The sequence below is a fragment of the Pelophylax lessonae genome (assembly GCF_965119305.1).
Source record: "Pelophylax lessonae genome assembly, chromosome: 1".
In the NCBI taxonomy this organism is placed as follows: domain Eukaryota; kingdom Metazoa; phylum Chordata; class Amphibia; order Anura; family Ranidae; genus Pelophylax; species Pelophylax lessonae.
In genome coordinates this window covers 162,475,481-162,500,961 of record NC_138768.1, presented here as the reverse complement: position 1 = coordinate 162,500,961, position 25,481 = coordinate 162,475,481, and the positions used below count along the sequence as shown (strand labels likewise).

The 25,481-nt window shown below is 42.0% G+C and overlaps 1 protein-coding gene across 1 annotated transcript in view; it reads right to left on the bottom strand.

Moving 5' to 3' along the window:
- Positions 1-25,481, bottom strand: part of ARSK (arylsulfatase family member K) — a 96,106-nt gene that overhangs the window by 50,703 nt on the left and 19,922 nt on the right. The window contains exons 3-5 of the mRNA XM_082243461.1: positions 23,327-23,486; positions 7,724-8,006; positions 4,173-4,344 (exon numbers count right to left, since the gene is read on the bottom strand). Coding sequence (XP_082099587.1) covers positions 4,173-4,344; positions 7,724-8,006; positions 23,327-23,486 — 615 coding nt within the window. The remainder of the gene's footprint in view (positions 1-4,172; positions 4,345-7,723; positions 8,007-23,326; positions 23,487-25,481) is intronic.

The following is a 25,481-nucleotide window of genomic DNA, read 5'->3' as shown; positions in this document are numbered from 1 at the left end:
TTTTTTGCGATTTTTTACTGCGTGACTTTGACGGACAATTGCGAGGTCGTGCGACGCTGTACCTAAACGAATTTCACGTCTTTTTTTTCCCACAAACAGAGCTTTCTTTTGGTGGTATTTGATCACCTATGCGATTTTTGATCATGCGCTATAAACAAAAAAAGAGCGTAATTTTTTCAAAAATAACAATATTTTTCACATTTTTTTATATGAAATTCCCCCCCAAAAAAATGTAAAAATCAAAATTTTTTAACATTTTCGGCCAAATTGTTTTACGCTACATATGTTTGGTAAAAAAAAAATCGCAAAAAGCGTATTTTGATTGGTTTGCGCAAAAGTTATCGCGTTTACTAACAAAGGGAAAGATTTTTGTCATTTTTGGTGTTTTTTTTTTTAACGAGTAATGGCGGCGATCTGTGATTTTTTTTGCGGTACTGCGACATTGCGGCGGACAGATCGGACCCTTGACTGACATTTTTGACACTTTTGGGGGTACCAGTGACATTACTGCAGTAATCAGTGCTATACATATGCACTGTTACTGCAAAAATGACACTGGCAGGGAAGGGGTTAACTTTATTGGACAGGGTGGGGTTAAGTGTGTCCTAGGGGCGTGTTTCTGTGCAGGGACATTGCTATGGGTGTAAAAACAAAGATCAACAGTTCTACATAGTAGAACTGTCTGATCTTCATTTTCACACCAGGGAGAATGACGGCGGCTTGTTTACATAAGCCGCTCCGCCTTTCTCCCTTCACAGGAGCGATCGTAGTGTGACCGGCGGACATCGAGTCCGCCGGACACACGCACTGACTTGTCTGTGAACGAGCCGCGGCGGGGGTGCGCCTCGGCGGGCGCGCGCCCGCCCGCAATAGGCTCGCAAGTCAGTGACAGGGGAGTGACGTATCGATACGTCACTCTGCCTGGCCGGGGCTGACCGCCGCAGTACATAGTCGTGCGGCGGTCGGCAACCGGTTAAAATAGGTGCTGAAAACTTACCGTTCTAGTAAGTGGGGACATAAAGGAGTGGTTGCACCTTGAAGCACAGCATTATGAATTGTTGAAGCACTGAGCAGTTTTTACAACACATGAACTTTGTGATTGGATGTATAAGTACTAATTTTTAGCATGTAGCACTTTAATGATATTTATTGCACTTTTCAATGTGATTCACTTATATGAATTCATTTTTTATTGTTCAATTTATTGAGATTATTATTGATTTAACCATTTGCCGACTGGGCCATAGCAGAATGACGGCTACAGCGATGACTGCTTATTCTCAGGGGGCGCACCCTGGGGGCATCAATGGTCATCGTAAAGGGCCAATGACAGCGGCCCTTAACCACGTGATTAATCCGTCCAATGACGGAGCGATCATTTGTCAACAAACTGGCACATGTCCGGTTTAGCCATCTCCTCTCCTCGCAGGAGAGGAGAGAGACCCTAGCAGTGCTCGCCTATGCCTCATTCATGCCTCATTCATGCCCATTCATGCCTCATTCATTCTCATCCGTGCCTTATTCATGCCCATCCGTGCCTCATTCATGCCCATCTGTGCCTTATTCATGCCCATCTGTGCCTCATCCGTGCTTCATTCATGCCCATCTGTGCCTCATTCATGCCCATCTGTGCCTTATCCGTGCCTCATTCATGCCCATCTGTGCCTCACATAATGCCGCAGTCATGCCCATCTGTGCCTCATTCATGCCACATTCATGCCCACCTATGCCTCATCCATGCCTCATGCATGCCCATCTGTGACTAATTCGCACCCATCTGTGCCTCATTCATGCCCATCTGTACCACATATGGTGCCTCATTCATGCCAATTTATGCCACATCCATGCTCATCTGTGCCTTATCTGTGCCTCATTCATGCCCATCTGTACCTCATCTGTGCCTCTTTTATGCCCATCCGTGCCACATCCATACCCATCTGTGCCTCATTTGTGCCCATCTGTGCTTATCCGTGCCTCATTCATGCCCATCTGTGCCTCATTCATGCCCATCCATGCCACATCAGTGCATGTCTGTGCCTCACCCATGCCACATCAGTGCTCATCTGTGCCTCATCCATGCCACATCAGTGCTCATCCGTGCCTCATCCATGCCACATCAGTGCTCATCCGTGCCACATTCATGCCACATCACTGCTCATCCGTGACTCATCCATGCCACATCAGTGCTCATCCGTGACTCATCAGTGCTCATCTGTGCCACATCCATGCCACATGAGTGCTCATCCATGCCTCATCCATGTCACATCAGTGCTCATCTTTGCCTCATAAATGCTCATCTGTGCCACATCCATACCACATCAGTGTCAGTACCATGCCACATTAGTGCTCACCCGTGCCACGTCCATGCAACATCAGTGTTCCTCCATGCCTCATCCATGCCACATCAGCGCTCATACCTGCCACATTAGTGCGCCTATGGTGCTTATTAGTGCCCTACAGTGCCTCACAAAAGTGTAATGGGTAGTCAGGAAATTAGATCTGTAATTTTATGTTCCTAGAGCACCTAACGGTGCTCCTTGAATGTGGCCAGGCTGTGTAAAAGTCTCACACACGTGGTATTGCCATACTCAGGAGGAGCAGCAGAATGTGTTTTTGGGTGTAATTTTTGCTATGTTAATGCTATGTGTTAGAAATATCTTATAAATGGACAACTTTGTGTAAAAAAAATACGTGTTTTTTTTTCCGTGGAAAAAAATGACATTTTCAAAAGACTCATTATGCCTCCTAGATTATGTGTTGGGGTGTTCGCTTTCCAAAATAGGGTCATTTTGTGAGCGTTTTGATTGTCCTGGTGCTCCAGGGCCTTCAAAGTGTGATAGGTTGTCAGGAAATTAGATGTGTAATTTATGCTCCTAGAATGCCTGGAGTTGCTACTTTCATGTTGAACCTCTGTATGTGGCCAGGCTGTGTAAAATTCTCACACATGTGGTATCGCCATACTCAGGAGGAGTAGCAGAATATATTTTGGGGTGTAGTTGCAAGTATGCCTAGACAATGTGTGCGAAATAACTTGGTAATTTGACAATTTTGTGAAAAAAAATCTTCATTTTTCAAAGAATTGTGGGAGAAAATTACAACTTAATACACACCATACCTCTAATACCTTGGAATGTTTACTTTTCAAAAAGGGGTCATTTGGGGGATATTTGTACTTTACTGGCTTGATAGTATCTCAAGAAATGAGATAGGCCGTCAGTGCATCAGGTGTGATCAATTTTCAATGATTGGCACCATAGCTTGTAGACTCTATAACCTTCACAATGACCAAATAATATATACTTATTTGGGTTATTTTTTACCAAAGATATGTAGCAGTATAACTTTTGGCCAAAATTTATGAAGAAAAATGACTAATTTGCAAAATTGTATAACCGAAACAAAGAAAAATGCATTTTTAAAAAAACATATTTGGTCTTTTTTCATTTATAGCGCAAAAAATAAAAACACAGTGGTTATTAAATACCACCAAAAGAAAGCTCTATTTGTGTAAAAAAAAAAAGGACATTTCAAAGGGGTACAGTGTTATATGACTGAGTAATTGTCATTCAAAATGTAAGAGCACTGAAAGCTGAAAATTGGCCTGGTTAGGAATGCCTAGTGGGTAACTGGTTAAGTACTTTTAGCACTCAATTGTATATGTTGAAATAGCGCTGCACATACTTAGTGGTGTTAGCATTGAGATTATCCCATACAGGGTAATCATAATGCAGGCAGCTACAAGGAAATACACACCATAGCGCGGGGTTTTCACTGCTCTAAATATTTTTTTTTTTTTTATTACATTTAGCACTGAAACATTAAGAACACAGGAATAGAGCTGGACAGCTAAACAAATAGCAGTAATTAAAATGAATGGTAATGAATAGGAAACTCCGATATGGTTTTAATGCCATTTTAATTACATGCAAATTTTCCATTACCGATTTTAAATAACTCAATTACTAATTAGTATGCAAAGAGGAAAAATAATACACATTAGACTACAGCTCAGTTTACCAGCATTTTGGACCATGTTATTACATACACTACTTATGTTGTATATGTCAGCTTATAATGTAAAGCAAACTGTGAGAATATTGTTTGTAAGACTATAAGAAATGCATTGTTCATGATTGGTGGTATTCAGCATATAAAAACAGATGATAACTTACCCATTATACCGTCTGTCTCTGCGCACATAGCATAGTAATGAGCCCTAATATTTAAAATCTCCTGGTCTGTAAAATGTCCAGTGCAGTTCTTAGTGAATGATGAGTAGTAGTCCACTGGGTGCATTTTTTTTAAAGGTAACCATTTGGGAAGTGTAATGTTCTTATATGACACCTACATGCAAAATAAAACAAAAAACACAGTATGATTTCTCTTTTATTGTTCAATACATACGGTATATTATAAGTAAGTGCAATCTAAAAATAGAATACAGCGGATAAAAAAAAAAAAAGCTCTGTATCACTACTTTCACACTAGTCTGCACGGAAAAACGCAGTTTACCATGCAGGCTAGTGCAATGCCAGCTCCAGCAGAGGGCAGTGTGATGTGCGTTTCCATTTTTTTTAACATTATTTGAAGTGCCATTCATGTCCCTGTACAGCAGCATGATGCATTGCTCTGCTGTGTGGTGCCATACAGTGCGGTGCAGAAAAATGCAGACATGCTTCATGTTTTTAAAGCGCTGCTAAACTGTTGGCGCTATATAAATCCTGTATAATAATAATGTTTCTGCACTGCACCACACTGCTATCACACCAGCATTGTGGTGTGAACAGGACACATAGAAAACAATTGGTGACCAGCTGTTATGCAGTGCGGAAATACACAGTTCACTGTAAATCATGTGAATGAGCCATAACACTACTGTATACAGTATATTGAACCAGATTTCTTTTTCCTATAGGAGACATTTATAAAACTTTTTGTCTGTTGCACCTGCATTGAGACCAGCATGACACCAGCTCTATTGACTCATGCCATCATTGTAGCATGTTCTAAACCACCATCTTCTCATTCCTAGAGCCATATAAAAATGAGACTGGACCCCAGCCAGGTTAGCAGCTTTGCCCTCTTTTCTAAACTCCATTCTATGTGCATATACTGAGGTTCATTTACTAAAGGCAAATAGGCTGTTGATTTTGCAAAGGAAGTTTTACTTTTCTCTGAGTATAGTGAATGTGGTAAAATGTCACTTTGCAAAGAATATCCAATCACATGCAAGGAAAATAAAAATACTTTTTTTTTTGCTTGAACATGATTGGATAATGAAAATCAACAGAGCTTCATTCCATTCACTAAGTTCTGGAAAAAATCCCTTTCAAATTGAACAGTCTATTTTCCTTTATTAATCAACCACATTGACTTCTTTCTTTCATGTACCTTTATGCAGAGCCTGAGATGTTGCCTCTTGCACAGTTCCCATCCGAGCATCGTTGGATGTTGAGCCAAGGTCTGCAGGAGCGAACAAAAGGCAGAAGTGCCAAGTTCCTAGATATCTGCCTGTCTTGTGTTTTTTCTCACTGCTGTGCTATGTACAATATCCCCCTTCTAAAATGCTGTGATAGGCTGCCCACAATGTTTGGAGAGTTTTAGGTTATGTTACCTTGAGCTGGTGTTCTTGTGTTCTCTGTGTTTCCCCAAAACAAAAATGGCCACTGCTCCTCTTCCTCTATGTAACCTGAGCCCTCTGTGTGTGGGACAGGCTTGAGAAAGGGGTTCCCATTCTGAAACGCGTAGCCATGCCCCCTTGCCAATGTATGATGTCATCACGTGCTCTGCCACTCAACATGTTCTTGTGTGATCTACTATTGGTTTAATGTTGGTGGCCATATCCCGAGGCTTGAACAGAGTGTCCTTCCATGACTGGATACTTCCGATCCATTGACTGTGTTTCACCAGGCACTCAGTCCTAAGGGTGCAGTTCATCTTGAGGGGAAGGCTGCCTTCTAGATGATATCTATGATTACTGTGATCTTACACTGTTATTAATGTGAGTGCAAATGCTTTTAACATTTTAATTGCGATAATAAAATGCTACACTGAGAGTGGCGCTTTCTGTTTTGTTTTTTTTTTTTTAATTTTGTGCTTATTTAGCAGAGTAATTCATTATTCTTCCACTGCTCTCCATTCTGAACTGATCTTTTGAGGTCCTGGGTAAACAGGTGAGTACTGGGATGCTACTGTGGTTGGAGATGATCCTGGTGGCATTCCATCTACTTGAATTTATCCTACTAATAGATTATGGCAGGGTAATAAAATGCAAAACAAGCTCATGTTGCAGCTGTGGACGTGTTTTAATGATTGTTTTCTGAGAACTAGTCCCTCAGACTCCCATTGGATTCCTATACAACCACCTAGTTCACCCTGCCTGTAAGCAGGTTGAAGTTACGCTAGTTAGACACTGCCCTGGACGGGAGGGTAAGCGTTAATGCCTTTCCCGGCTCTTTGGTTTTGGCTGGTAATCTTTGGGTCTGACCCACTGGTCCTGTGATATAAAGTGGGACAGTGATCCAGAGCAAGGATGGATGGAGAGAGAGCGCAGAGCATAGAGACCTGGTGCCCAAAAGAGAACACTGTAAGGAAGAAGATTAGTGAGCCGCACCAGGGAAGAATGTCTCTTGCTACTGTCGTGATGTAGAAGGCCATAAAGACCTGGGGGGTGTCCCAGAAGCACTGGGGAAATGCCACTTTTATTCGTATATTGACTCTTCCCTTGCAGGTATGCCGTGGCAGCACAGAGCCGCATTTCCTAGTAGGGATGTAGGAAAAGTCTTGTTCTTGTATGTTAGACTTTGAGATGTTCAATTTGCACTTTTCTAAATAAAGTTTTGAAACTTTGTTCCCACCTGGTCTAAAGTTACTCAAGGAGTGTAATGCAAGTAACCGGCACACATGGTCTGAAGTTTGGGTCACTAGACACACTGGAATATGAAGACGCCAGTACTAAAGTTAGTGCAGTGTGCAGATACAAGTTGTGATCCATAGTAACGGATGTCTACCAAGCAGCATGTTATTAAGTGTGTGCCTGGGAAAGGTGGGATAGCCTTTTGCAACAGGGAGTTGTTGTCGGTGCTCTCTCCGTGAGTGGTCTGTCTCCCATAGCAAAGGGAGCAGACTCATCCAGCAGAGGACCCCAGTCTGTACACAGGTATGGAAGAGTTAAGTAAAGTTTAGTGCACATGTGGAGTTTGCGCTGGGAGTACAGCGGGACCCCATACTGTTACTGGGAGTGAGGTAACGGTGATACTCTGGACATGTGTGGACAAGGCTCAGTGTGTCCCTCCTAAAGGTAAGGTACAGAGAGGGTACATTGTCAATGGGACCCAAGAGAATAGTTGTGGTGCAATTGTACAATGTGCAATTTCATCTCTAAAAGCAGAGGCCAACCTTAAGGTTGAGCATTACCCCACGTCGGCCTTAGCCTGTTCCCAGGTCATTGATGAAAATTGCACAGAACAAAGGTACCCAGTGTGTAATACAGTAATCCTATCCCAAGTGCCTAGCGTAGCCCAGAAGAACCCACCCTGGGAGTAGTCCTCTCATGTGACCCAGACTTTGCGCCCAACAAGGTAATGGCAAAACTTAGTGGTAAGGTCTATCTTCAGCCCTACCCTGCCTACATGCAGGCAATATGACCCCACTCATCCTCTAATATGTTTTATGCCAGTTACAAAAGTGGAAATAACAGCAAAACAAGCGCAAGATGCTTTACCTTCTGAAGCCAGTAAAGGGATGTTAAAAATGTTGATGAGCCCCAATTTTCGCCCATGTCTTCTGAAGGATATGGGTGTGGCAAATTTAAACCCAAATACAGAAAAAAAGGTTGTGAAGAGTTCTTTGATTGTTTTCTTATCCAGTCCACAGCCAGATCTACATTTTTCCAGTCCTCCTCCCTAATGCGAATCTGAGTCCTGTTTGTAGTGAGATTGGCTATGGGTCTACCTTCCTGTCTGAGCAAGAATGGCACATCTCTTGTCCAGGCTTCCACTCGGTTACTGAAAGCAAAAACACTAAGTGATAAGTGATACAATTAGCATGCCTATTGCACACTACCCACAGAGCTTGCAACACTATGACAATATAATCAATATCATTTGATGTAAAGTGCTAGTGCAAATGAAAATAAAATGGTAATCGCACCAAATGGTATATACAAATGTGCTTAGTGTGAAATAAATAATAAATGATGAAGGAGCAGCTGCTATGGACAAAAGTTTAAATAGGAGTAAAAATTTGCATGCCTAGTGCACACTACCCACAGCGTTTGCAACACTATATAAATATTGATCAATATCAATTAATAAAGCATTGCATAAAGGTGCTAGTGCAAAAGAAGATAGTCCAAAAAAAGTCCTTAATGCATGTATATGTAGCAAGGTTTCCAGGCCTGTGGCCTGAAGTGGATTTGCCATTGTTAGAAACATAGAAACATAGAAACATAGAATGTGTCGGCAGATAAGAACCATTTGGCCCATCTAGTCTGCCCAATATATCTGAATCCTATGAATAGTCCCTGGCCCTATCTTATATGAAGGATAGCCTTATGCCTATCCCATGCATGCTTAAACTCCTTCACTGTATTTGCAGCTACCACTTCTGCAGGAAGGTTATTCCATGCATCCACTACTCTCTCAGTAAAGTAATACTTCCTCATATTACTTTTAAACCTTTGCCCCTCTAATTTAAAACTGTGTCCTCTTGTGGTAGTTTTTCTTCTTTTAAATATGCTCTCCTCCTTTACCGAGTTGATTCCCTTTATGTATTTAAAAGTTTCTATCATATCCCCTCTGTCTCTTCTTTCTTCCAAGCTATACATGTTAAGGTCCTTTAACCTTTCCTGGTAAGTTTTTTCCTGCAATCCATGTACTAGTTTAGTAGCTCTTCTCTGAACTCTCTCTAGAGTATCTATATCCTTCTGGAGATATGGCCTCCAGTACTGCGCACAATACTCCAAGTGAGGTCTCACCAGTGTTCTGTACAGCGGCATAAGCACTTCTCTCTTTCTACTGCTTATACCTCTCCCTATACATCCAAGCATTCTGCTGGCATTTCGTGCTGCTCTATTACATTGTCTTCCCACCTTTAAGTCTTCTGAAATAATTACTCCTAAATCCCTTTCCTCAGATACTGAGGTCAGGACTGTGTCAAATATTCTATATTCTGCCCTTGGGTTTTTATGTCCCAGGTGCATTATCTTGCACTTATCCACATAAAATTTCAGTTGCCAGAGTTCTGACCATTCTTCTAGTTTTCCTAAATCCTTTTCCATTTGGCGTTTCCCTCCAGGAACATCAACCCTGTTACATATCTTTGTGTCATCAGCAAAAAGACAAACCTTACCATCGAGGCCTTTTGCAATATCACTTATGAAGATATTAAACAAAATTGGTCCCAGTACAGATCCCTGAGGTACCCCACTGGTAACATGACCTTGTTCTGAATGTTCTCCATTGACTACAACCCTCTGTTGTCTGTCACTCAGCCACTGCCTAATCCACTCAACAATATGGGAGTCCATGCTCAATGACTGCAGTTTATTGATAAGTCTTCTATGTGGGACAGTGTCAAAAGCCTTACTAAAATCTAGATATGCAATGTCTACTGCACCTCCACCGTCTATTATTTTAGTCACCCAGTCAAAAAAATCTATAAGATTTGTTTGACATGATCTCCCTGAAGTAAACCCATGTTGTTTTTCATCTTGCAATCCATGGGATTTAAGATGTTCCACAATCCTATCCTTTAATAGGGTTTCCATTAATTTGCCTACTATTGATGTCAGACTCACTGGTCTATAGTTGCTCGATTCCTCCCTACTACATTTCTTGTGAATGGGCACGACATTTGCCAATTTCCAATCTTCCGGGACGCCTCCTGTTACTAATGATTGGTTAAATAAATCTGTTAATGGTTTTGCCAGCTCACCACTAAGCTCTTTTAATAATTTTGGGTGTATCTCATCAGGACCCTGTGACTTATTTGTCTTCACTTTAGACAGCAATCTTAGAACGTCTTCCTCTGTAAAGACACATGCATCAAACGATTCATTAGTCATCCTTTCAAGTGGAGGTCCTTCTCCTTTTTCTTCTGTAAAAACTGAACAGAAGTATTCATTAAGGCAGTCGGCTAGCCCTTTATTCTCTTCTACATACCTTCCGTCCTTTGTTTTTAATTTAGTTATTCCTTGTTTTAATTTCCTTTTTTCATTTATATATCTGAAGAATGTCTTATCCCCCTTTTTCATAGACTGGGCTAGTTTTTCTTCTGCCTGCGCTTTAGAAGTTCTTATAACTTGCTTGGCCTCTTTCTGCCTAATCTTGTAGATTTCCTTATTTTCATTGCTCTGGGTTTTTTTATAATTACAAAATGCTAGCTTTTTATTTTTAATGATTTGGGCCACTTCTGCTGAGTACCACAGTGGTCTCTTACTTTTTTTGCTTTTACTGACAAGTCTAATGCAATTTTCTGTTGCCTTCAATAATGCACCTTTTAAGTAGTCCCATTTCTCCTGGACTCCATGTAATCCGTACCAGTCTGATAAGGACTCATTTATTGTTAGCATACAAGGTTTGTATTTAATCAGCAACAAATACTATATGTCATTGTTGTGTGCCTATTACATTGTATGACCACTGGATGGCAGTGTTACATTTGTGAGTTCATGTTTTGTCTATGCCTCAAAGAGTAATAAAGAAGAGTTCCTGCTCAGAACAGGAAGCAGTGTTCAGTGAAACAACAGACTGTCTGCCTGTGCATTGTTTTAGCCCCAAAAAGGTTATATCTAACAGGTTATGGGCCCAGGACATGTTACAGAAGCCCAGGATATAATACAGATTACCCCTGGATATAGCCAGATACAGTGAGCTAAAGCAAGTGAGTACAGGAGACAGCAACAGAAAGACAAACAGCAGAAATGGCTGCTGCCATCCCCTCAGCAAAGTTCTCCATTGCAAATCTGACAAATCAGAACTACCAATCTTGGAAATTCAAGATGAAAATGCTGCTTATAAGAGAAGGTACGTGGAAATGTATAAATGAATCAAGACCTGCACAGCCCGCAGAGGAGTGGTTAGACAGAGATCAGAAAGCACAGAGCACAATCTCCCTGTGCATAGATGATGATCAAATCATACATATATGAAAGCATGAGTAATGTGAGTGTGTGTTCAGAGACAGCTTTAAAGACAAAATTCAAAAATAAACACAGTAACGTGCAGCTAGAAAAGCGGGAATGCTTTGTGTGCAAGAAACCAGGACACCTAAAAGCAGATTGTAGAATCTGGAAAGCTAGAATGCAAAAACAAAGTGCATTGCAACAAGCTAAGAATGTCATAGAAACAAAGGAGTATGCATTCGGATCCAAAAATGGTGTCACCTCTGTGCAAGCATGGTGTGTGGACTCAGGTGCTACAAGTCACTCAAGAAAATAAGGAAAGTGATACAGAAATAGAAATAACTGCAGAAGAATCAAAACCTGAAACTGAACCAGAAATACCTTCAGTCAGAAAATCAACCAGAATCAATAAAGGTGTTCCAGCTGAACGTTTATCTTACATAGCTCGCAGAGCTGTTCAAACTGAACCAGGTTCATGGAAAGAGATGCAGAAACTGCCAATGCATGAGAAACAAGTATGGTATAAAGCCGCTGATGAAGAAATGACATCACTCAAAGATCTCCAGACATGGACACTTTCAGAGCTACCTCAAGGTAAACATGCCATAGGATGTAAATGGGTTTTTAAAACCAAATGTAACTCTGAAGGGAAAGTCTGTCGGTACAAGGCAAGGCTGGTTGCTAAAGGTTACTCACAGAAGTTCGGTGAGGACTATGATGCTACTTTTGCTCCAGTTTCTAAACAAAGTACTTTCAGAACACTAATGACAGTGGCTGCCATGCGTACAATGATTGTGAAACATCACGATATTAAGACAGCTTTTCTTAATGGTGATATTGAAGAAGAAATTTACATGTCACAGCCAGAAGGATATTTAAAAAAGGGACAAGAGCATCTTGTCTGCAAGTTGAATAAATCTCTTTATGGCCTTAAACAATCAGCTCGAGCATGAAACCTGAAGATTAATCAAGTTCTACTAAATGAAGGATTTACGAGAAGCAAAGCTGATCCGTGCCTATATGCTAAACAAGTAGACACTGAGTGGATGTATCTGCTAATTTATGTAGATGACCTGATCATTGCTCACAAAAACGACAATGAAATTGCAAAGTTAACAGGAGTACTCAACAAGCACTTTGAAACTAAAGACCTAGGTGAAGTAACATATTATCTTGGAATTGACATCCAGCGTGAGAAAGATGGAAGTTTCCTGTTGAATCAGAGTGCAAAAATTGAATCTATTCTTCAGCAATTCAACATGACAGAGGCGAAAGGAGCAAGCACACCTATGGATACAGTCTATCCAAAGTTAGAAGGAGAAGATGATCTTCTCGCATCCAATGAACAATACAGACAAGCAGTGGGGGCACTTCTCTATATTGCAACCACTACACGTCCAGACATTGCAGCCAGCATGTCTCTCCTTTGCAGGCGAGTTGATAAACCACGTCAAAGAGACTGGAATGCGATCAAAAGAGTTATGAGATATCTGAAACAGACAAAAGACTTAAATTTGAAACTATCAGCAAGTGGTGGTTTAAACCTCGTGGGATATGTGGACTCCGATTGGGCAGGTGATCACAGCACACGCAAATCCACAAGTGGTTACTTATTAAAATTAGGAGACAGTCCTATATCATGGTCCAGCAAGAAACAGATGTCAGTGGCATTGTCCTCTACAGAAGCTGAATACATATCTGCAGCTTATGCCAGTCAAGAAGTTGTGTGGTTACAGCAATTACTCAAGGATCTTGGAGAAGCAACATCAGAACCTACCGTCTTATTTGAGGACAATCAGGCTTGCATTAAGCTTGCAACAAGTGAGAAAATTAATGGAAGAACCAAGCACTTCGATGTCAGACATCATTACATTCATGACTTAGTTGATCAGAAAGTGATTGTACTTGTGTATTGTGAGTCGGAAAAAATGATTGCTGATGCTTTGACAAAGCCACTAGCTAGAACCAGATTTGTGGATCTTAGATCAGAAATGGGATTGACATAGATAGTAGTTGTTGAGTGGGGGTGTTAGCATACAAGGTTTGTATTTAATCAGCAACAAATACTATATGTCATTGTTGTGTGCCTATTACATTGTATGACCACTGGATGGCAGTGTTATATTTGTGAGTTCATGTTTTGTCTATGCCTCAAAGAGTAATAAAGAAGAGTTCCTGCTCAGAACAGGAAGCAGTGTTCAGTGAAACAACAGACTGTCTGCCTGTGCATTGTTTTAGCCCCAAAAAGGTTATATCTAACATTTATGACTAATTTCATTTTTGAAAAGTCTGTTTTTCTAAAATCTAAAACTTTTGTTTTTGTGTGGTGTGACTCTTTCACAGTTCTTATATTAAACCACACTGACTGGTGATCACTGGATCCCAAGGTTTCGCCTACAATGACATCATATACCGAATCCCCATTTGTGAATACCAGATCCAAAATGGCCTCCCTCCGGGTTGGCTCCTCAACCACTTGTTGCAGAGACAACTCCAGTAGGGAGTTTAGAATATCTGTACTCCTGGTAGAACTTGCTATTTTGGTTTTCCAGTTTATATCTGGAAGATTGAAATCTCCCATAATGATAACTTCTCCTTTCATTGTCATTTTAGCTATTTCTTCAACTAGTAGATCATCTAGTTCTTTGATTTGACCAGGTGGTCTATATATCACACCTACACGAGTTACTGCATGATTAGCAAACTGCAACGTAACCCAAACTGACTCTATGTTGGCTTCACCAACTTGTATTAGGTTAGATTTAATGCTATCTTTCACATACAGGGCCACTCCTCCTCCTTTCTTGCCTTCTCTGTCTCTTCTGTATAAAGAGTACCCTGGTATGGTTATGTCCCAGTCATTTCTTTCATTAAACCATGTCTGTTACCAGTTACCTCTCCAGCCCATGTGAGCTGCAACCCTGGGTGTGAGGACTGAGACATTGACGACTCCGGCATCTTTGTTTTGTGGTTTTATTGTAGATAAGGGGATGGGAGAAGGTAATGAGTGGGATACTCCTTAGGCTCAACTAAATTCCATTGGGACTTTAACCAGGAAAATGTCTGTTAGCGCTGCTTTGATGCCAGCCGACACTAGCCAACGTTCACTGACTCTCAGAAAACACTGTTACTTGATAGAAGTGCTGAATCCTCGACTTTAAGTCCAGAAGATCCAGGACTGTGAATTGTACAACTACGGACACTGTGGTACTGCAAAGTCACTGACTACTTCCTCCCCCCAGCCTTGCACTGGCTTGAGGTAGTTTGATGTAGATTCCTGTATGGCTGCAACTCTCAACTGACACTCTGTACAATTCAGGGCCCAAACTGCAGGTGATCCCTTTAACCTTGAACTCTTCGGGGTTCACTGACTTGGTACCCCCCCCTCAGTAACTTCAGGGTCCTCAACCTAGGTACCCCCTTTCCTAAGCTAGCTGACACTGGATCCTAGAACCTCTTCCGGAGTGGTCCCCTCTGACTCTAGGCAGACCCCCAGGGGCAATCCTCAGTACTCACGTTCTGTGTAGGCTTTCCTGGGACTGGACCCCTCTCGCTCTCCGCAGGTTCTCGGCACACCGGATGCCCTCAGCTCAACTCAGCACTCTCTGGACTCCCAGGCGACACCCCGAGACATCCGCTTCCTCAGACAGGAGGAGAGACAGCAGTTCTCTCCCTCCTGGGACTCTGCTCCAGCGCCAAAGACACCGTGTCACTCCCTTTCCCCAAACGTTATATCCATTCCCAGAATACTTTGCGGCATAATCTGCCTCCTGGGGTAGCTACAAGCTTGAATGTGTCCCCTGATTGGGCTTCCTCCACTATCCTATGAGAAGCCTCCCATAGAAGCCAATGGAGAGACTTCCCCTTCAGTAAACACATCTGGAACCCATGACACCCTAGCTAACAGAAATCATGGCCTTGCTGTTAGGCAGGCAAGGCCCACTATATATTTACCTAGCACCTACCTGTAGGGTGCTACATATATAAAGTGCATAAACATATAAGATGCTCTGTGAAGTCCGTATTAGATATAAATAAAGTGCATAAACATATAAAGTGCCTGTGGAGTTCAGAAGATAAGGAACATTGTTACCCTGTATGGTTCCCCGCTGATGCTATGGAAACAAGAAGCTGGGGGTGTAACGCAGCGAGTTCCGGCGTGCGTTCCAACTATGTCTAGGGACATGGGTGCGTTCCAAACATATGCGTTTCGTCATTGATGTCTTCAGAGATTCAAAAATTCAGCCACTGGTCTCCGTAGCATCGGTGGGGAACCATACAGGGTAACGGTGTTTATACACACATATCTGTACCTGTAACACTGTGATTTTACAGACTAAAGATTGGGCAATAAAGGTAACAGAATTCACTATGAGGAGTCCGATCTCCTTTCTTGTTTTTACATGGTAAACTGGGAAAGGAAAGCCGCTCAGGTGTGTTAGTCCAACCTGGTGCTGGTAAGACCCGTCATCCGGATTGATGCAAGAGAAGTAGTTGAACCGCACTCAGGTAAATGAGTGCGGTTCAACTACTTCTTTTACATGGTAAACCCCATCATTAGGATTCATCATACAAGGAAGTAGAAGAATCGCTTTTTCTTTGGGAATACGTCTCCCTGGTCATGACGACCACATAAGCCTACTTTGATCTTATTGCTATACAGCAACTACGATCAACTACATCTGGTGAGTTGGAAATCTACCTACCTTATTGACACCCTGGGGTGTTTCTTCCATTTATTCACTCTTCACCCACTGGGAAGGAATCTGGCAGACGGCTTTTTGTTCCTTATCTTCTGAACTTCACGGAGCACTTTATATGTTTATGCACTTTATTTATATCTAGCACTGACTTCACCGAGCATCTTAAATGTTTATGCACTTTATATACATGCGTTAAGGACTTTTTTTGGTCTTCTTTTGCACTAGCACCTTTATGCAATGTTTTATTAATTGATATTGATCAATATTTATATAGTGTTGCAAGTGCTGTGGGTAGTGTGCACTATGCATGCTCATTTGTTTCTCACTAATTGATAAGTGCCTACTGTCCTAGTAAGACATAGGGATTGTTAAAGAAGAACACTGCTAGGAACTGCTTATATGCTCCATATTCACACACCTTTATCTGATATAGACTGGCAATCGATTGTGGGATTACAAAGGTATAGCAGAGGGCTGAAAGTTAATGCCAATAGCACTTGTCTATTTGTTTTTTTGGTTTTCTGAATTCCACTTGTAAATAAATACAAATGTATACTCATTGGTCTTGGTTGTACTGTTTTTTCTTTTAAATGATCATTTAGAGTACATTGCTTTAAAAATGTCTCTGTTTATCTGTAATACACAGTAATTGCTTGCCTGCACAATTGAAATGTGTTTTATTATTAGGTACAGCAAATATGAATCATTCTCTTTGTACAGCAAGACAGTAGATTAAGGAAAATGCTCCAGCACTCACAGCCAATAGAGAATTAATATTTTTTTTCCATGATTAAGCCATACAGTGCCCTAAAAAAAAGTATTCATACCCCATGAAATTTTCCATATTTTGTCATTTTACAACCAAAAATGTAAATGTATTTTATTGGGAATTTATGTGATAGACCAACACAAAGTGGCACATAATTGTGAAGTGGAAGGAAAATGATAAATGGTTTTCAACATTTTTACTAACAAATGTCTGAAAAGTGTGGCATGCATTTGTAGTTCGCTACCAGTTTTGCACATCTAGAGAGTGAAATTGTTGCCCAATGTTTCTTTGCAAAATAGCTCAAGCTCTGTCAGATTGGATGGAGAGCGTCTGTGAACAGCAATTTTTAAGGCTTGCCACAGGGTCTCAATTGGATTTAGGTCTGGATCATGACTGGGCCATTCTAACACATAATTATGCTTTGACCGAAACCATTCCATTGTAGCTTTATGTTTAGGGTGACCACCACCATGTTTTTACAGTGGGGATGGTGTGTTCAGGGTGATGTGCTATGTTAGTTTTCTGCCACACATAACGTTTTGCTCTTAGGTCAAAAATTTAAATTTTGGTCTCATCTGACCAGAGTACCTTCTTGCACATGTTTGCTGTGCCCCCCCACATGACTTCTTGCAAACTGCAATTAAGACTTCTTATGGCTTTCTTTCAACAATTGCTTTCTTCTTGCCCCTCTTCCATAAAGGCCAGATTGGTCCTGTGGACAGATTCTCCCACCTCAGCTGTGGATTTCTGCAGCTCCTCCAGAGTTACCATGGGCTCCGTGAAATGTTCAAAGCTTGGGATATTTTTTTAAAACCTAACCCTGCTTTTAACTTCTTCACAACTTTATCCCTGACCTGTCTGGTGTATTCCTTGGCCTTCATGATGCGTTTTGCCCTCTAAGGTTCTCTAACAAACCTCTGAACAGCACAGCTGTATTTATACTGAGATTAAATCAGTCACAGGTGGACTCTATTTACTAATTAAGTGACTTCTGAAGGTAATTGGTTCCACTAGATTTTAGTTAGGGGTATCAGAGTAAGGGGGGCTGAATACAAATGCACACCCCACTTTTCAGATATTTATTTGTAAAAAAAAATAAAAACCGTTTATCATTTTCCTTCTACTTCACAATTATGTGCCACTTTGTGTTGGTCTATGACATTAAATCCCAATAAAATATTTTTTCGCTTTTGGTTGTAACATGATAAAATGTAAAAAATTTCAAGGGGTATGAATACTTTTCCAGGCACTGTATATACAAGTGTCCAAGGCAAACAAACCTGAATTCTTTGTACAATAAACACTTACAAGGGTTTTTTTGTACGTTAACTTTAATGCATCAGCTGTGAACTTTAAAGCCTTTAGCTACAGAGGTAAATGAGGGTTTGGTTTAAAGAGCTTTTACTGCTTGTTCAGAATGTGAAAATACTTTAATGTTCATTAGTCTGGTCACAAGTTCATTTTAAAGAGGACATGTTGAAAGCATTTCCTACAGGAAATATTTTTTTTTTTAGAATATGCCTTTTTGTTAAAATAACAAAATATAGCTTAGGGCAGGGCTCAAAATTTCAAGCCATGAGCTACTAGCCAGGCCTTAAGAGTTACTCGCCACTTGTTGCCCCACCCAAACCCCACCCTGCTCCGCCCCTAAACACGCCCTCTACATTGCAGAGCGCCCACAGCATGTCCCCTTAAATTGCAGAGCGCCCACAGCATGTCCCCTTACATTGCAGAGCGCCCACAGCATGTCCCCTTACATTGCAGAGCGCCCACAGCATGTCCCCTTAAATTGCAGAGCGCCCACAGCATGTCCCCTTAAATTGCAGAGCGCTCGCAGCATGTCCCCTAAATTGCAGAGCGATCACAGCATGTCCCCTTAAATTGCAGAGCGCCCACAGCATGTCCCCTTAAATTGCAGAGCAATCACAGCATGTCCCCTTAAATTGCAGAGCGATCACAGCATGTCCCCTTAAATTGCAGAGCGATCGCAGCATGTCCCCTTAAATTGCAGAGCGATCACAGCATGTCCCCTTTCATTGCAGAGCGATCGCAGCATGTCCCCTTTCATTGCAGAGTGATCGCAGCATGTCCCCTTAAATTGCAGAGCGCCCACAGCATGTCCCCTTAAATTGCAGAGCGCCCACAGCATGTCCCCTTAAATTGCAGAGCGATCACAGCATGTCCCCTTTCATTGCAGAGCGATCGCAGCATGTCCCCTTAAATTGCAGAGCGCTCACAGCATGACCCCTTAAATTGCAGAGCGCTCACAGCATGACCCCTTAAATTGCAGAGCGCTCACAGCATGACCCCTTAAATTGCAGAGCGCCCACAGCATGTCCCCTTAAATTGCAGAGCGCCCACAGCATGTCCCCTTAAATTGCAGAGCGCCCACAGCATGTCCCCTTAAATTGCAGAGTGCCCACAGCATGACCCCTTTCATTGCAGAGCGCCCACAGCATGTCCCCTTTCATTGCACAGTGCCCACAGCATGTCCCCTTAATTGCAGAGCGATCATCACAGCATGTCTCCATAATTGCAGAGCGCCCACAGCATGTCTCCTTAATTGCAGAGCGCCCACAGCATGTCTCCTTAATTGCAGAGCGATCACAGCGTGCACTTACCTGCAGCAGGCGGCTTCTCATCAATCCTGTGCTTCCTCCGTGTCTCCCGAGTCCTCCTCCTCCTCCTCGGCCAGTTACAATCGTTCGCCTTTTGGCCAATCGGGAAACACCTGCCTCCTGATTGGCCAGTAGGAGGATCAGGAGGAGGATCCCTGTGACAATAGCGAATACTCATTCGCTATTGTCACACAATGGGTGGGCTCAGGACGCAGTGCTCTGCTCCTAGAGCCCATCCTTTTCTAAAAAAGAAAGTAAAAGTAATCGCCGGCTGCTGTTAATGGCGGCGGCGGTGGCGGCGGCGGTGGCGGCGGCATGCACAGCTCGCCATCCTCAAAATTCCACTCGCAAAATGCTAGTAGGCGAGTGGAATTTTTGAGGGCTGGCTTAGGGTAATACATTTAATAGCTAACTACAATGGAAATCAAAGCAAGGCATAGTTAGCCCTTAACTGTATTTCCCTCAGCTATCTTTGTTATTTTGGAAAAGAGTACTGTTCTGGATGTATTTGGCTAGCATGATACCTGTTGTTTTTTTTTTTTGTTTGTTTTTGTTATTTTAAGTAACCAAATTATGCCGTTGCTCCAAACCATTTAAAAAAAAAAAGTCAAATTTATAATACTTTAACCACTTGCCGACTGCTTACTTTATATATAGAGCAGCAGAGTGGCTCCTACAGGCAAAACCACGTATCGGTACGTTGGTCGCCTGGTGGCAGCTAGGGGGCAAGCGAGTATGTCCCCCGGCGCGCTCCCGTCAGCGGGGAAGCCGATGAGTGTGTCAGGTGGCTCCGATTGCCACCTGACACCTGCGATCGTTCCCCGCTGAGAGAGAAGGATGGTCGGCTGTTGTAAACACACCCGACTGTCCTTCTCCCTGAAATGATCACAGAGCTCATGTGATCCTTCTATATAGGATCACATGTCTCTATGGCCAGAAGCTATGCCCCCCCACAGTTAAAATCATTCCCCTAGGGTCACATTTAACCCCTTGCTCAACTATACTGTTAACCCCTTCCCTGCCAGTGTCATTATTACAGTAACAGTGCATATTGTTAGCACTGATTACTGTAGTAATGTCACTGGTACCCCCAAAAGTGTAAAAAATGTCAGTTAGGGGTCCGACCTGTCCGCTGCAATGTCGCAGTCCCGCATAAAATCGCAGATTGCCGCCATTAGTAGTACAATAAAAATGACATACATCTTTCCCGTAGTTAGTAGATGCGATAACTTATTCGTAAACCAATCTAAATACGCTTATTGCGATTTCTTTTACCAAAAAACCCTGGGATCACTGACCAAAGAGGAAAAATGGGAATGCTTTAGGAACATATTAAGCAAATGCATCTTGCAGTGCATTCCTATGGGAAATAAATTTAGAAGAGACAAAGCCAAACCTGGCTGGCTAAACCGTAGCGTCAAAAAACTTATTAGGGGAAAAAAATTGGCCTTCAAGAAATATAAATCAGAGGGCACAGTATCGGCTTTCGACCAATACAAGGAGGCAAATAAGAAAAGTAAACAAGAAATCAAGATGGCTAAAATCAACTTTGAGAGACAAATAGCGGAGGATAGTAAAAAAAAAAAAAAAATTATTTAAATATATCAACAGCAAAAAAACTAGGGCAGAGCATATTGCACACATAATCAACGATGATGGGAGGATGGTTACAGAGGACACTGAAAAAGCAACCGTGCTGAATGCTTTTTTCTCGTCAGTCTTTACACAGGAAACAGAGGGGTACATTGACCATGACTGTATGGTTAGTAGTAATACACAGGACTTGCCACTATGGCTAACAGAGGGTGAAATCAGGTAAAGGCTGGATAAACTTAACACAAACAAATCACCAGGTCCGGATGGCGTACATCCAAGAGTACTCAAGGAACTCAGTAAGGTTATATCTAGACCACTCTTCCTGATCTTTGCTGACAGTATTAGGACAGGAGATGTACCAGGGGAGTGGAGGAAGGCTAACGTGATTCTGATATTAAAAAAGGGCCAGAGGCATATCCCGGGAAATTATAGGCCTGTCAGTTTGACATCAATAATATGTAAACTTCTGGAGGGGATGATAAGGGACTATATCGTAGAGTATGCTAAAGACAACAACATCATCAGCAGTAATCAGCACGGGTTTACAAATGGGCGTTCTTGTCAAACCAATCTCTTAACATTCTACGAGGAGGTAAGCTGTGAGCTAGATAGGGGCAGACCAGTGGATGTGGTGTACTTAGATTTCGCTAAGGTGTTTGATACAGTTCCCCACAAGCGCTTAATTTATAAAATAAGGTCTGCCGGTATCGACAGCAGGGTTTGCTCTTGGATACGGAACTGGCTAAAAGGCCGTGTCCAAAGGGTGGTAATAAACAGCGCATACTCAGACTGGTCTGAGGTAGTAAGCGGGTCCCCCAAGGCTCAGTCCTGGGACCAACCTTGTTCAATTTATTCATAAACAGCATTGAGGACGGGATCAGTAGTTCAATATCAGTTTTTGCAGATGACACAAAATTGGCCAGGGCAATAACCACACAGCATGAAGCAGATATCCTACAGAATGACCTGGACAAAATAACGGAGTGGGCAACAACTTGGCAAATGAGGTTTAACGTGGAGAAGTGTAAGGTTTTGCACTTGGGGACTAAAAACATAAAATCACAATACACGTTAGGAGGGGACGCCTTGGGGGAATCAAAAATGGAGAAAGAAACATCTTGGTTGATGATAGATTAGGCAACAGCATGCAATGTCAAGCGGCAGCTGCCAAAGCCAGCAGAATATTAGCATGCATAAAGAAAGGGATGTATTCCAGAGATAAGACTATAATCCTTCCACTTTATAAAACTCTGGTCCGACCGCATCTGGAGTATTCCGTCCAGTTCTGGTCGCCAGTCCTCAGGAGGGATGTGTTGGAGCTGGAGAGAGTCCAGAGAAGGGCAACTAAACTGATTAGGGGGTTGGAGAACCTTAACTATGAAGAGCGGCTGCAATCGCTCGATTTATTCTCCCTGGAGAAGAGACGTCTGAGGGGGAACATGATAGCAATTTATAAATATCTTAATGGGGATCTCAGCTCAGAAAAAAAACTGTTCATTCGAAGGAATTGCATGAGGACTCGAGGACATACAATGCGAATAGAGGAGAAGCGTTTTAACCTCAGGCAACGAGGAGGGTTCTTTACTGTTAGAGCTACAAGATTGTGGAATTCTCTACCACAAGAGGTGGTTTCTGCTGGTAGTATGGTGGCTTTCAAAAGACTTTTAGACTTACATCTCAAGGATCAGGACATTAAGAGCTATGTGAGATCATTACAGCCACACACACCTACACAGGTTGAACTGGATGGACTGTTGTCTTAATTCAAGCTCACCTACTATGTAACTATGTAAAAAATATGTAGCAAAAAAAAATTGGCCTAAAATGTTAAAAAATTTTGATTTTGATTTTTTTTTTTTTGAGAATGTCAAAAAGCATTGCATGTTGAATGTGAAAAATGTTGTTTTTTTTTTTTTTTTCAAATTTGTTACTATTTTTTGTTTATAGAGCTAAATATAAAAATTGCACAGGTGATCAAATACCACCAAAAGAAAGCTCTATTTGTGTGGAAAAAAAGAACGTCAGTTTTATTTGGGTACAGCATTGCAGGACTACACAATTGTCCGTTAAAGTAACGCAGTGCTGAATCGCAAAATAGGGCCTGGTCAGGGGGAAAATCCTTCCGGTCTTAAAGTAGTTAAGTATTTAAACTGGGGCTTTTATGTCCAATGAATTGTTTTTGAAAAAGCACATTTTGGGGAGGTCTGCCTATTTGTTCTTCCATTACTTGATGAATCACTGACCCAAACCAATCATGTGTGTAAGAACCCTTTGTCTAAAGCAAAATTCGAAAAAGGCAATAGTGGCAGTTCCAATATTTTAAGAAAAGGTAGAGTGATATAGTGCTGTAATGTCTGTAGGTAGTGGGAAGGTTTGAGAACTTATATGCACGCTATTGAATGTTAGAGCTCCAAAAAGGTTTAATAAGCAGACAGAGATTCAATAAGCTGACACCTTATCAAAGCGAAGAAATCAATTGTGGGTAAACCATCACCAAAATAACTCTATAACTCACCTGAGTGAATGGGACCCACTTGTATAGTCTTGTTTGCCAAACTTTTGAGTGATATGCCCTTTCGCTTTTATCAGGTCCATCCAGGTTGGGTACCCTGGGTCAAGGCATTTGAAGTTATTCCAGGATTGTGTCAAGTGAGGAAACAGACCACTCCACATTGCTAAGAGGAATAACAATCATGAATGCTATGTAAGCAACACCATAAGTACATTTATAAGTACATTTATAATGACTGCTGCAAAATATTAAAACAGTCCAATACTCAAAATAAACAGGACTATGCAACCAGAATCTCCATAGTATAGCATAAAGATTACCATATAATTAGTAGTACTTATGCATTACTTTGTGTTGTTTTATTTTAATTTAAACTGCCTGCCTAACGCACCAAAAAAATTGCATGCAGATTTCTCAGCAGCGAAACGCACATTGAGCTGCAACACATATGCATTGAGAAGGTGTGTTGGAATGTCATTCAGAATGTATGCACTGCCTTGAAGCAAGGTTCATAACACATCTTAACAGTGTGAATGGGGTCTAAACTTTTTACATTCTCAGCAAGCAGTAAAAGAGCTTTCCTGACAGACTCCATGGCAGCATACGTTCGGGTAGGCCCCGCCTCCTCTCCTACCCTATAGGACCCCACTCCCATAAATCTTTGCTCCTTTTCAGCATCCATGTTCCTTTTTTGTCCTCCTCAGGTTGCACATACCTGTGTGTTTCCTATCCTTCGTTTGGATGTTATGGATTGTGGATTTGGTTCAACATGGTTCTGCCTCCGATAAGCCCTTGCTATTAGCCGGGTATGGAGGGAGCAACTGAAGATTCATCTGGTGACCGAAAGTCCAAGCTGCTGCGGGTGGTCCTGTGTTGCCCGAAGCCCGGTGTACTGCGCCTGACCATGTCTGAACTGAAACCGCAAGTAGATTTTCTATGATTATTTCCAAAGTATTGCTTTTCCCTGGTGCGCTGAGGGGTCGGGTGTCCTTCCTGTCCGGTTTTCGGCGCTTCCTGTGTCACGTTCGCTGGTGTTCTGGTCATCTGCGCATGCGCAGCCGGGTCCAAAAGTGAGGCTTGGTTAGCGCATGCGCAGTACCGTGGTCAGCGGCCATTTTGCGCATGCGCAGTTGCCGCGTTTGGCGATGACGTCATTTTGGCGCTAGATTTAAACAGGAAAATTGCCTCTGCAAACTGGGAATGTCATTTCTGTTGGCAGCAGGCTTTCCCAGGTTCCGGATTCCTATACTAACAGGTTAGTGGTTTGAATGGTTCCCCCCCCCCCCCCTTGGCAGCTTATGCACAAATACCTATTTGTATCTCCTTCTGTCTGCAGCGAATCGCTTTGGCCAGTATGGAGTCATCACCGCCCCTAAGTGATCAGCCAGCTCATGGCAGGTACTTTAGGGGGTAGTTATGGTGGGATCTTGTGTTTACCGTGCTATCTTCTCCGCGGAAGCCTATTGAGGAGAAACGCCGCGTCAGAAGTAGGAGGAGCCGCGCCGCCACTCTACACACCGCCGGTATGGTACTGCAGACAATCCGCGGACACTGATCGTCACAGGCACTTTCTTTGGAAGATTGTTGTAAGTGTATCTCACCTTTTACAATAAATTTTACTTGGGGATAATGCACTATTTGTGGCCTCCCTTGCTTTTCTCTCATATGTGGAATTGCTGTGGATGGTAAACCGAGTGCAAGTGCCAGGAGAAATTTTCCCATCACTTCAGTACAGGAAGAAAGGAATGATTTGAAAAGCTCTTCATTTCTTTATATCTGGTAAGGAGCTGCCTGAACACTTGGTGAAGGGAATACTGATTCACCCTGAGTTTTTTTAGGTGTTATTGGAAGTTTCTTGAAAACGATCATTTATATGCCCTTTCTATCTTTTATTCTGGTAAGAAGCACATTCAAAAGGTGGTGGGAAACTGTCACACCTTGTCAAAATCACTTAATCACCAGCCTATTTTCGTCACAATTTATGCATCAATATTTTGTTTGGAAAGAGATTGAGTTTGTTCAGCACTTATTTTGGACATTTATATGCTGTTTAGTTTTTGTTCAGCACTTGTATGAACACTCTGATTTTTCATTTTTTTGTTTAGCAATCATATTCACTTGGTGGATAACAATTTTATTGTTTTGTTTATATGTATAT